Source organism: Petaurus breviceps, unplaced genomic scaffold (genome assembly GCF_028583685.1).
Source record: "Petaurus breviceps papuanus isolate PSGF00001 unplaced genomic scaffold, PetGlider_PUasm1.0 151, whole genome shotgun sequence".
NCBI classification, from domain to species: Eukaryota; Metazoa; Chordata; class Mammalia; order Diprotodontia; family Petauridae; genus Petaurus; species Petaurus breviceps.
Genome location: NW_027185712.1, coordinates 15594745 through 15607746, shown reverse-complemented (window position 1 = coordinate 15607746; position 13002 = coordinate 15594745). Strand labels below are relative to the sequence as shown.

Below are 13002 nucleotides of genomic sequence, written 5' to 3'. Positions count from 1 at the left end.
GAGGGCAATTGGGGTTAAGTAACTTGCCCAAGGCCACACAGCTAGTTTTGTGTGTGTGTGTGTGTGTGTGTGTGTGTGTGTGTGTGTGTGTGTGTGTGTGTGTTTTAAGTATCTGAGGTTGGATGCGAACTTAGGTCCTCCTGACTCCAGGGCGGTGCTCTACTCACTGTGCCACCTAGCCACCCCTTAGCTTGACTCTTGAAAAATTGGGATCTTGGCTCATGTAATATACTGACCTTTGCACACATCAGTATTACATGTAGACTAATTTATGGGAATACATTCTTATGCATAAAACTGAGACTGTGCCATCTTTCACATTAGAAAGGAGAAATTACTGATCCTATTCCAGGCAAGGTGACATATTATTGGTTAGTGAATGTGTAATGATAACTAGGCTGTTTGAGAGGGTTTCAGTGGCTGACCTCAACCCCTCTCTTCCAAGGTTCAGGTCTTGGACTTATATTGAGATTACCTACAGTAGTTTTTGATATAATGCACCTCATAAATTATCAAGCATTAGGCTACTGTCAGAAGACATGGTTCTAATCTTGCCTCTGCCCCTTGGCAAATTACTTAATCTTACTGTGTTGCAGTTTTAGTTTCTTCACCTGTAAATGAATAATATTTGGAGGTTCAAAGGAGACAGTATAGGGGAAGTCTCTTTAAAAATAAAAACTATCATTCAAATATAAGGCATTATTCCTTATACAGTGACTTTCTTACCCTAAAATCCTCCTTCTATGCTTCAATGTGATATGGAAGTGATTTTGGTTCTTAAAATCTTAAGAGGCCAGGAATGCTGGCCTTAATGATGGGCTGTCTTGTGTATTCATAAAAAATGGAAATGCAAATATTTTCTATAAAATACTTTTCACCACCAAGGATAGTCAAACTATCTTATTTGGACTCAAATATCACAGCTCTGCACCTGTTTGTGGAGAAAATGAAAATGACAATGAAGAAAACAAAGATGGGAAAAACAGCTAGACAGAAGAGGTCTGTTCTAGAGCCAACATAATTAAGAGGGCATTGTGGTATCTGAAGGAAAGGAAGACAATAAAAGTGTATAAAAGAATCTCAACTCTTTATCACCCCCAAGGAAGCAACTGAAAGAACACTAATAATAAATTAAAAATAACTTCCAGTTCATAGCTCACTTTCCAATTTATATAAATGTTAAGGAGAATAAACTACACACATTGTAAAATAGTCAAGCCTTTGAAAGCAATATTCCACAGTAGATCACATTTTTACCATCACACAATTGACTGAAAGACATAAAGACCAAAAGATGTCACCATGTTTAACTGTTAAAAAAAAAAGGCTCCGATTTTGTAAAACCAAATGACATCTTAAAGACTCTGGTCCAATAATAGTTCTCTCATATGTATGTCAACATCATAAATGATTCTCTGACACAGGTCACAGAGATAACTTTGTTCAACCGTCTGACTATTAATATCAAGCAAGCAAACACATGTTCCTCCAAGATGTTTGCTACTGTCACGGAGGAAATTGAGGGCAGAGCCCAAGTTGAGAAGAGAGTCTCCTCTAAATGTCTTCCATGATGTATGTACTTCCAGATGATGGCAAGCCCCAGAATGATACAAATCCTTTTAAAATATGTGCACAATCACTTTAAAGAAATTGGTCTAGCTTTCCACATAGGAAAAAAAGTGGATTAATAATAATAACTAATGTGGGGGCGGCTAGGTGGCGCGGTGAATAGAGCACCGGCCCTGGAGTCAGGAGGACCTGAGTTCAAATCTGGCCTCAGACATTTTAACACAAAAGCTAGTCGTGTGACCTCGGGCAAGTCACTTAACGCCAATTACCTTCCAAAAAGCAAAAAAAAAAAAATAACCAATGTGCCAGACACTGTGCTAAACACTTTATGATGACTATTTTATTTGATCTCATTTGATCAAACTCATTTGATGAAAATTGCCTGTCCAGGCTATTATTTGCAGTGGTATGGATAACTTATGGAGATGGTCCATTAGTACATATAACTTGGAGAGACACCCTGAGGATGGGCAATAAGTTGCCCTGAGGATGGGCAATAAGAACTGAGGAGTAGGAAGAAAGCAGCTGAGATTTTCCAAAGTCCAACCACACTATTCTCTTCATATTCAAGCTGGGGCCTAGTTCACTGTCCACTCTTAGTGACTGTCACAAGATACACATGCTGTTGGAATAGCTGTATAGGTTGTTCATCTAGTTACATTTCATAATCAGGAAAATATATGATTTTCATCTTCATCTATAATTTTCACTTTCCTCCCTCTGTATGTATGATCGAGCTATGTTCTTTTGAGTCATTATGGAAGTTTAGGAAGTTCTATAATGATCTGGGACTGGATGAAATGGATGAAAATGGTACAATGCACAAGTAGGAACATCTGGAGGGACTTCATCTTCCAATTTGCTCTTTGCACTGGACATCCTTGATAAAAGTGGAAAACACCTGTGGAAACCGTGTTTTCTTTGTTTTATGGTTCACTTGGCATTAATAAGTATGTGTGTGTGTGTGTGTGTGTGTGTGGTCATCAAACAAGCTTGTTGTGACATCTTTCAGGGAATCTTATATGGTTTTTACATATGCCTATAAGGACTCCTTGTTGGGTGAGAACATGTGAGGTGAGGCTGCATTTTATTTTGCAGAATTGAATGCTTTTTTATAGTTAATAAACAGTAAGTCCAGTAGCATCTTTTATTGTTTACACCTTTCATCAATTATGTGACTGTAAAGATGTGATAACCTGTAGAATAGCATTTGTGAAAACTTGCTTCTTTCCTCCTCTTATGTTTTCATTGAGGATGCCTTTGTTATAAATGAGGGTAATTCTAATGAGGATTGTGGAGAGATCAGAGAGTCAGTTATCAGCATTTTCTCTGTCACTTTTTTAGGGGGGGGGTATTAATAAAATCCATGCTTTTACCCAAGTGTTTAATTTCCTTCTTTAACATATCTTGAATTTCAGTCCCTCCAGATTGTGTTACCTCTGAGGTAGACCTCCTTGGTTAATATTTGATTTAGTCCTTACTATTTCTAACTTCTTTTTTTTTTCCTTAGTGTCATTTCTGCTTCTTCTTCATGTAGCATACTAGGGCTATGTTGGTTGTTGAAGTGGGGTGGTCCCACTGTTATTGATAAGAAAAGAATTTGCTATAGAAATCTTAGCATATATTTTCCATTTTTCTCTGTTATCCTCTTCCCACTTTTTTTTTTTTACTGGAGACTGTAAGTGCAGGCTTTCTGTAAACTTGCTTTTTTCTCCCTCATCTAAGACCAACCACAAGGTACTTTTATTTCTGCAAAAAAAACTCAATGTGAAGCAACGGGGGCAGATGGTTGGTTCTGTTGTTTATTTTTCCTTTGGGAAGATTTTATTTTGTGGCAAAATTTCAGTATTGATTGTTAATATTTTGGATATACTTTTTTTTTTTTTGCCTTTTGGAGGGCAATAAGTAACTTGCTCAAGGTTACGTGGCTAGTTTTTTTTTTGTGTGTGTTGTGTCTGAGGTCAGATCCGAACTCTGGTCCTCCTGACTCCGGGGCCAGCGCTTTACTCACTGTGCCACCTAGCCTCCCTTGGATATACTTTTAATGACAAAATGATATTAGTTTATCATTGTAGTTATTTTGTCCTTCAATGTGTTTGAGTTATTGGTTTCATTCATTTTAAGGGTAATTTTCCTAGAATCATTATGACTAGGCCTCCCAACCTTTTTTTCTATCAGAATGTTTCTCTCATTTTTTGAATGCAAAGTAATTGGAAATGGGCTTCTTTTTTGAAAATATTTAAAGGAGACCTTGCTGAAATGACTGTATTTTGCTAAACAGGACATAGCACATTATTGCTTCTAACCACGACATTAAAATGCTGACTTGTTTCTTTTTAGATCCATCTCATGCCACAACAGCCTCCCTTTCTTTGGTAAATGAAGCACAGTATCTCCTGATAAATAGAGCTAGTGTTTTGGAGCTTCATCAGCTGTTAAATGCAAGGTAAGAAATAGTTTCTTAAGAAGAGCCAGAGGCATGTAAGCTGTTGGCAAATGATGGATATTTTGTAGACAACTGTTTCTCAGCGGCTTCTACTGCTGCTTTCTTGGGTGGCCTCCTGTTTCTTTCAAAATGTGACACCCTTATTGGTGCTCAACAAATTCTACAAATATTTATTAAATGCCTATTATGTGCAAAGTACTGTGCTAGTGAATTGGCGGCTCAAGAAAGCGTTGTTTTCCCAATCACTTAGCAGTAGATGTTCTCTAAGGAGGTGATTTTATGACCACAGTAGAGAAATGAAAGACAGCCCTCACTTCAGGTCTCATAAAACGTGCAGATCAGAAGCCAAATTTATTGTGATGAAATCCGGGGTTCCGGTTTGTGCTTGATCATGAATGGGGGTGGGGGAACATATGTGTTGAAATATGGCCTTTTGGAGCTTTTCCAGGTAAAAATGTTCTTCTAAGACCCATGGGGGTCTCTGGTTTCAGGCTGCTGCCATTCCCACTGATGTAAGTGCTAACACCTTAGATGAAGGTCTTGCAGGGATTGGCACATGGGTGGTATTTCCTCTCATGGGCTATGAAATTCTTAGCAGGTTTCCCTTTTTCCGAGATCTGTGCCCTGTAAGGTTCATGGGGGTCAAAGAACAAATTAAAAATGTAATTTATAGTCATACTTGAGAATGGATCTGTGAAGGAATCTTATTTATATTTATATGCCTAGGATGGGGGCAGGACAGGATATAGGTGTTTCAAGTGAATCCTTAGTCTTTACTTTTTTTTTAATTCTTGGAAGGGGGAAGGCAGGGCAGTTGGGATTAAGTAACTTGCCCAAGGTCACACGGCTAGCAAGTGTTGAGTGTCTGAAGCTGGATTTGAACTCAGGTCGTCCTGACTCCAGGGCCAGTGCTCTATTCACTGAGCTAACTACCATGTTTCCCCGATAATAAGACCTATCCCGAAAATAAGCCCTCCCCTTACTGTGTAAGATTCCTCTAAAATAAGCCCCCCCTGAAAATAAGCCCTATTGAGATTGCTACTGTAGTGAAGGTGATCCCTTGCTCTACATGCTACATTACGGTACCCTCTGTATGCACCGTCCCCCACCCCCCCGTGAAACGCACGCCGCGCTCCGAGCTGCATCCAATCAGAGCTGCAGCAGTGAGCGCGTCATCCTGTTCTTTATTGAATTCATTATCGAATAAAGGTACGTTTTTTGTTCACATTTACCGGTTTATTAAAATTGCTGTCAATGATCATTAAAATAAGCCCTCCCCTGAAAATAAGCCCTCTGGTGTTTTTCTGTCCAAAAAAATAATAAGACAGTATCTTATTATCGGGGAAACATGGTAGCCATCCCTGTCCTTAGTCCTTCCAACAAAGGGGAAGGGATTAAATCACCTCTAGGAATTAAAAGTCCATGATGAATAAGAAGCCAAATCCAATTCAATTCAATAAGCATTTTTAAGCCTGTACATAATGTATACGAGACACTGTGTTAAATGCTGGAGGTAGGGGAGATTTAAAGGTTAGATAAGATAAGGTTCCTTCTGCAAAAGAGCTTACAGTATTGTGAGAGGATTAGACACAAACATAACAAACTATATTACTTTGTAAGGCTATTTGACAAGTGTAAAGCAAAATGGATGTAATGTCTGAGGTAATCATTAGTAATAGGGGAGGTCAGGAAAGACTTTGGGAATTTGGAACTAGAGGATCAGGGTTTGAATCCTGCTTCGACTTCTTAATTGACTGCAATTTCGGTATGTCTCTTCCTTTCTCTGAACCTGTTTTCTCACTTGTAAAGGGAGGAGCTTGGACTAGAGGATCGCTAAGCTGACTTTCAGCTACTGATCTGTGATTCTAAGGCCAAGATAATATTTGCATTAGACTTTAAAGGACAGACAGGAATGAAGTTACAAAGCATTACTATAAACATCGTGGCATAGAAAAACAACTATTTTGATGTCTTGGCATTGACCTCCTTTGGGTTTATGCTTAACAGTGGAATCTCTAGATCAAAGGGTATGGACATTTTAGTCACTTTCTTTGCATAATTCCATATTGCTTTCCAGAATGGCTGTTTTAACTCATGATTCCCCCTACAGTTAATGCACCCATTTTCTACATCCCCTTCAGTATTCACTATTCCCATTTGTTGTCATCTTTGCCAATTTACCGAGTCTGTGGTTAAAGCCTGGGGTTGTTTTGATGTGCATTTCTCTTATGATTAGGGATTTGGATCATTTCTTCATAAGAATGTTTATTATTTACATTTCTTATTTTGAGAAATGTTTGTTCATATTGCAAAGGTGTTTTAAATGTGTGAAGTGATAACTACTGAAGACATTATTGCTATTATTATAATTATTGGTTATTAGACGTGCTCTTGGTGTCCTTCACCATCCCTTCCTAGATGTTCTTTGGATGTTCTATAGTCTTGCTATGAGCTTCTTAAAATATGATGTCCAGACTAAATATAATATGTCAGTTATGGTTTAACTGGGGCAGAGTACACTGAGACTGTCATATCCCTCACCCTAGATACTCTACTTCTCTTCAAATAGCTCAAATTATATACAGAGTTTGGGTTTTTTGGATAGCTTTATCAACCATTTACTCATGTAAATCTTACAATCTACTTAAGTCCTTCTCAGGTGAATTGTTATCTAGCTATGATTACTCATCTTGTACTTGTGAAGCTGAATTTTTGGACACAAGTGTTAAGACTTTACATTGATCTCTATTAAGCTGAATGGTATTAGGATCCTATTTTATGTTCTAGTCTGTCAAAATCTTTTAAAATTCTGGTTCTGACTTAATTTTACTCTTTATCTTAGTTTAAAGGAACAGGCTAGAAATAGTGAAAGGAGCTTAATCCAATTATTTCCAATTCAGCATGTATCAAATGCCTGTTGTGTACAAGGCACCACATCAGGTGTTCAATTAAAAAGCAAGGTTTAAGAAGTGTCTGTGGCAGCATAGCCATCTGGTTTCTTGGTTCTTTGCTAACTGTATGAACATAGTTCTGCCCTGGGTTGAAATGGGAAAACAAACTTCAAAGGGTTCAAAGAACACGTAGGTAGACACAATGACCTAAAATTCTTCAGGGTAAATCAGCCTAGTCAGATATTGTGCCTTCCAGAATAAAACCGATTATCCAGAGAATGAGAGGAGCATGGCTGGAATAGTTAAGGCCTTCAAGTTCATACCCCATGAAGATCACTTGAAAGGACTGGAGTTGTTTGGCCTAAAGAGGAAAAAATTTAAAGGGGCTGTGTCTTTAAGTATTAAAAGCATTATGACAGAGGGAAAACCTAGGAATGCTGTTTGGAAGTTTTCGAAAGGCCTTTTTCAATCAAATGAAAAGGAAATCTCCCTATTCATAAGAGTGATCCAAAAGTTCAATGGGCTGCTTCAGGTAGAAGACCTCTCATGAGAGGTCTTCAAGTAAAGGATGCTTCAATACTGGTTGGGGATATTATAGAGGGAACTTTTTGTCAATGACAGGGTTGGATGTGATTTTTTTACTCTCTAACCAATCAACCTGCATTTATTAAGTTCTTGCAGTATACCAGGCAGAGTGCTAGGTGCTGGGTATGCAAGTACAAAGAACAGAACAAACTACTCCCAAAGAGTGTAGATTCTAATGGGGAACAAAACCATATATAATTATATGTGGCATAAATGTAAAGTTGATAAATATAAGGCAGTTAGGGGTAGAGGACAGTGGGAAGATCAGGAAAGGCAATTTTTTTTCAAGGATTTTGACTGAAGAAGGAAAGGGAGATAAAGAATGAGAGCTTGATAGGGATGGGAAGACACAGGAATTTTTTTAAGAAGATGGAGAAGGTGAGAGGGGATGAAGTCAAGTACAGATGGAGAGGCGTTAGCCTTGGGAAGGCAAAGGGCTGCTTTATTATCAGGATCTAGGGGAGAAGAGATGCAACGGGGGCTGCTGTCAAGCAATTTTCAGATGAAGAGAGTGGCAGACGGGAGGGTTCACAAAGAATAATCTCAATTATCTCATTAAAGTAAGAGGCAAGGTCCTCAACTGAGTGAGAGAGGGAGGAGGAATCTATAGCAGACTCTAAAAGGTTTAAAATAAGTTCTGTAAGGAGTGAGGTAGGGAATCATTTAGTAAGGAATAAAAGCTGCAGCAGCAACAACCACAGCAGATAACATTTACATACCACTTTCTATGTACCATGCACTGGACTAAGTGCTTTACACATCTCTTGTTTCATCCTCACAATAGCCCTGGGTGATAGGTGCTGTTAATATCTCCATTTCACATATGAGGAAACTGAGGCAAATAGATGTTAAGTGACTTACCTAGGGTCACACATCTTGTAAGTATCTGGGGCAGGATTTGAATTCAGATCTTTCTGACTCTATGCTGTACTCTTTATCCACTATAATGAAGGTCCAGTTGAAGTTGAATAACTTGAAATTTTAATGTACCAGGTCAGCACAGTTGTGGACTTCCTCTGTCTCTAATGCCCATGTGACCAGGAGTAGAAAAGGTGGATGGTGGGAATAATCTAGAACTGAGGTTTGGTAAGAGATGAACAGAAGAAAGATAAGGGATTGAGGGATTTGAGAGGATTATGTTGAGTTGAAATTTTTGTTCAGTTGTGTACTACCCTTTGTGACCCCATAATTTACGTCCACGGGGTTTTCTTGACAAAGGAGTGGCTTGCCATTTCCTTTTCAGTGGATTAAGGCAAACAGAGGTTAAGTGACTTGTCCACAGTTGCAATTGTCTGAGGCTTTTTGTCAGGTTTTCTTGACTCCAGGTTCAGAACTTTATCCACTGAGCCACCTAGCTGACTTGTGTTGAAATGACTAATTACAAATTGGAAAGGGAAGAAAGTGAGTTCAGAATAGGGATAAAGTCTTGAAAAAGGCCTGACTGGTGCTTGAAGGTCTTAATAAGGACAATGATGAGTGAGGAATAGGGAGAGATGGAAAGATAGGACTTTGTGGCTAGAAAGAGGAATTTCTTATTTTAAGGAATTTCATTATCATTAAAGAATTTCACATTTCTTAATTAGAGAAGTAGAACACTTCTAAACAATGTAGAGATCCAGTATGTGACTTTCCTTATGTGTGTCTGAAGTCAACTGAAGGAGTAGGCCATGGCATTCAAGGAGGCTGAAGGATTGGGAGATTACTAGGTAGAGGGGATAGGATCATCAGTGTGAATATCACAGTGTGAATATTGAAGTCTCCTAGTGTAAGAGAAGGATTTGAGAAAGAGCAGAAGAATGTGACCATGGTGCCGAACACCTTTACAAAGGAGGGAGAATGACCTGGGGTCCAGTGTGCAATTGCCACCATGTTTTCTATTGGACTTCAAAGGAGGAGAGGCTGTTGAGTAATTGAATCAAAGGGAGAAGGTAGAAGCTTCATTGGGAAGCAGAGTGTTCTGACTCTTCTTCTAGGATCAGTGTATATATGAGGGTTGGTCAGGCAGAGGCAGGGTGGGAGAGACTGCTAGAGAGGAGTCTTAGCAAGGAGGAGGCCATGGATGGAGTGTCATGGGGGGGGGGGTTGGGGGAGGGAGGGAAGGATCCAGTGAGGACTAGTCAAGAGAAGGAAATGTGGGAGAAAAAGAACCAGAATTAAGGGAATTTCGAGGGTCTAGTGGAAGGGGTAGGAGGCAATGGAGTAGGATAAAATGGAGGTGGGTTGAATGGGATAGGATTGAGGTCAGTGGAAGGTTAATTAATACCAGGACAGGGAGAGAACCAGGAGGTGCGAGATTGTTAGCTATAGGAACAGTTGTTCGTAAAACATGAATAGTGAAGCCCACAACCTCCAAGGGGTGTAGCAGAGACTTCTGGGATGGCATTTGATCGGGTTTACCTCCTCCCCTCCCTGAAAGGCAGCTTATGTCACACTGACGATCTGTGACTGACTTTCTTTGGTATTGTAGCCTTTCAGGACTTTCCACTAAGTACTTTTAAAGATGTCTCACATTTTCACATGTTTAGGAATAAGTGAAACCACCACTTTATGAAACTTATTAGGCAATCTGCCTTATGGAATTGGGCTTCTGACCTCTGGCTTTAGAAGTCTTTGGTAGCAGTATCCTTAATACACCACTAGATGGTGATATTTCCATACACTATAGGACCATCTGCTGAGGAAAAAAATGTCACTTTCCCTTTTTGAGAGAGGAAAGAATTAAATTTCTTTAGAAATAAAGAAGCACCACTGCTACCCACCCACAATTATTGCGGGGGGCAGAACCAAGGTAGGACCCTGTAGCAGCAAGCACCCCAAGCCTCCCCAGGGTCGCTGCCACCACAGGTTCTTGGATCTGCTTTGATAAAGGAAAGCAACTCAAAATGGGTTAACACGGTTTACTTTAATCAGTCAAACATGTATCGTTTACCTAGTTCAGGGGAAAAAGGTCAGCACCCTGAACTTCAGAATACACAGACAGAATTATCAAGTCAGAGAAACAGATCAAGTAGACAGATTTCAAACTGTCCAACCATTACATCCATACCCAATCAACATCTGGGTTTCAACATCTGGGTTTTTCAAAGCCGGGGGACTCTCAACAACGCCTTCCCAGAATTCAGATCAAATCCCAGAACACTTCTCAAAGTGAGCCCCAAAACAAAGCCTCACATCAGGGCTTATATAGCCTTCTCCTGGCTCAGAGAATGTAACAACCTTATTGACACACTGGCCAATCAAGAAGTATCTACTGAAAAACAAGCCTCCCACCCCAGGCTCCAGGTGCACTTTAGCCTAGGGGCAGGGAAGATCTTACAAATTTACATTCCCATTACAGACCCAGGCCTCCTGACACTCAGTTCACCCATTTTTTTTTCCTATGCACTGCTAAAAATTCATCCTGTCTTCATGAGACACAGTTGCCAACTCCAACTTCATTCTACATCCTACCAAGATTTTTGTGATGCTGGTGATTTTTGTCACCGAGGTCTAGTTTGTAACTCCTGGTATATTTTCGTGGCTTAAAGGTAAATGGTTTTAAGTGATGTGGATGTATTTGGACAATTGAGGCTCAGTATTATTGTTTTAAAACTCTCTTCTATTTTATTTTTGGAGAATTAGCTCTTTTCAGTAGTCAGCTCATCTCAATTAATCAACAACCATCTATTAAGTGTACATGATCTTTTCCCCAGGCTTCCCAAGCCTTTCATATCTTTAGTAACAGATAATTTAAGAGAGAGCCAAAATTTCAACTTCTTTGCTTCTTCCAAGAATGTACTCTGTGTCTAAATATAAGCTGTAGGTGGCATCTTCTATTTATTGATCAATGTCTTTTCCCCCAAATCTTGGTAATGAAGTATTTTTTTTTATCATACCGTAGGAGAGAAAATGGCCTTTATTGGGTTTTTTTTGGTCTTTATTAATTTGTTTACTTTTAGTTTACAAGATTCAGTTCCACAATTTCTTGAGTTTCAAATTTTCTCCCCTTCCCCCTCTCCTTCCCCCCATGGCAGCATACAATCAAGTATAGGATTTGCAAATACGTTTACATTGGACGTTAGTCAGGTTATAAAGAGGGATTGTATCAGATGGAATAAACAATGGGAAAGAGGAAATAAAGAAAAAGAGCAGGTAGTTTGCTTCAATCTGGGTTCAAACTCAGTTCTTTCTCTGGATGTAAACATCTCTCTCCATCATGAGACTTGGGGTTGACTTATAACCCAGAATTGCTGAGAAGAGTCCAGTCTATCAAAGTTGGTCATCACATATACGCTGTGTCTGTAATTGTGTACAAATTTCTCCTGGTTCTGCTCTTCTCACTCAGCATAAGTTCGCATAAGCCTCTCCGGGTAGATATGAAGTCCATCTGCTCCTCGTTTCTTATAGCACAATAGTATTCCATTACATGCATATACCACAACTTGTTCAGCCATTCCCCAATTGATGGCTACCCCCTTAATTTCCAATTCTTTGCCACCACAAAGGTAATGAAGTTTTCTTTCCCTAATTACGAAGGCCCCAAGTATATAAATAAGGTATTAATAAACAATAGAAGTCATCTAGTCAGACAGATAAGGAGTTTTTACAGTACAATTAATATATTACTCCCATTTTTTTGTGTGTGTATGGGGGGGGTCTGTGTATTGACAGTGATGAAAATGGAACAGAAGAGTTATTGTCAATGAGAGAGCTAATTCAACGTTTCCGTGCCAACATAGTTATCAATGGAACTAAAGCTTTTGAAGAAGAGAAATGGAATGAGATTTCCATTGGCCCCCTACGTTTTCTGGTAAGTAGCAAAAAGTTCTATTATTTGTACCCAGAGACCCCCACATAGATCCAAACCTTATGTGGTACTGTGGAAAGAATACTGAGCCTAGAAACCAAGAACTTGTGTTCAAATTCTGCTTCTGATCATTACTCCCTGTTTGACCTTGGACAAGTTACTTAGCCTTCCTAACCCTCATTCGGTTTCCTTTTGTATAGGGATCCTATGCCCCCTTACCTTTACCTTGTCAACATTTTCAGTCAAACTAAGAGGATGGTAGTCTAGTAGAAATGGGTACCATTCTTCTCTCAACTTACTGGGTAGATCTCTAGTCTTTCTAGCTAAAATGCTGTTGAGGTATGATAGAAGAGGCCAGCATGGTGATGGTGGCTTCTGTCAGTGTCTGCATGTTGTGATGTCTTGAAGTATTGGAAAGGCTTTCCAAAGGAAGAGGGATTAGACTTGTTCTGCTTGGCTCTAGAGGCAAAATCAGGAACAATGAACAAATGGATGAATGCAGTGGAGGCAAACTTATGCTTGATGTCAGAAGGAAAAAACAACAATACACTTCCTAATGATAAGAAGTTAAAATTGTTTTAGGCAAAGACTAGATGACTATATCACATATCATTAAGGGATTCCCTTCATGTATGCTTTGGACTAGACCGACTGAAGTGAAGTTGACTCCTGACCACTAGTGAAGATTCAGGGATTCTGAGAAGTCTGACTGGCTGGAATTCCTT

At 39.3% G+C, this 13002-nt stretch overlaps 1 protein-coding gene across 4 annotated transcripts in view; it reads left to right on the top strand.

The window, feature by feature from the left end:
- Window positions 1-13002, top strand: part of MOCOS (molybdenum cofactor sulfurase) — a 107777-nt gene that overhangs the window by 66551 nt on the left and 28224 nt on the right. For all 4 annotated transcript variants that reach the window (XM_069075793.1, XM_069075811.1, XM_069075801.1 and 1 more), the window contains 2 exons: window positions 3910-4015; window positions 12142-12280. In XM_069075793.1, the coding sequence (XP_068931894.1) occupies window positions 3910-4015; window positions 12142-12280 (245 nt within the window). The remainder of the gene's footprint in view (window positions 1-3909; window positions 4016-12141; window positions 12281-13002) is intronic.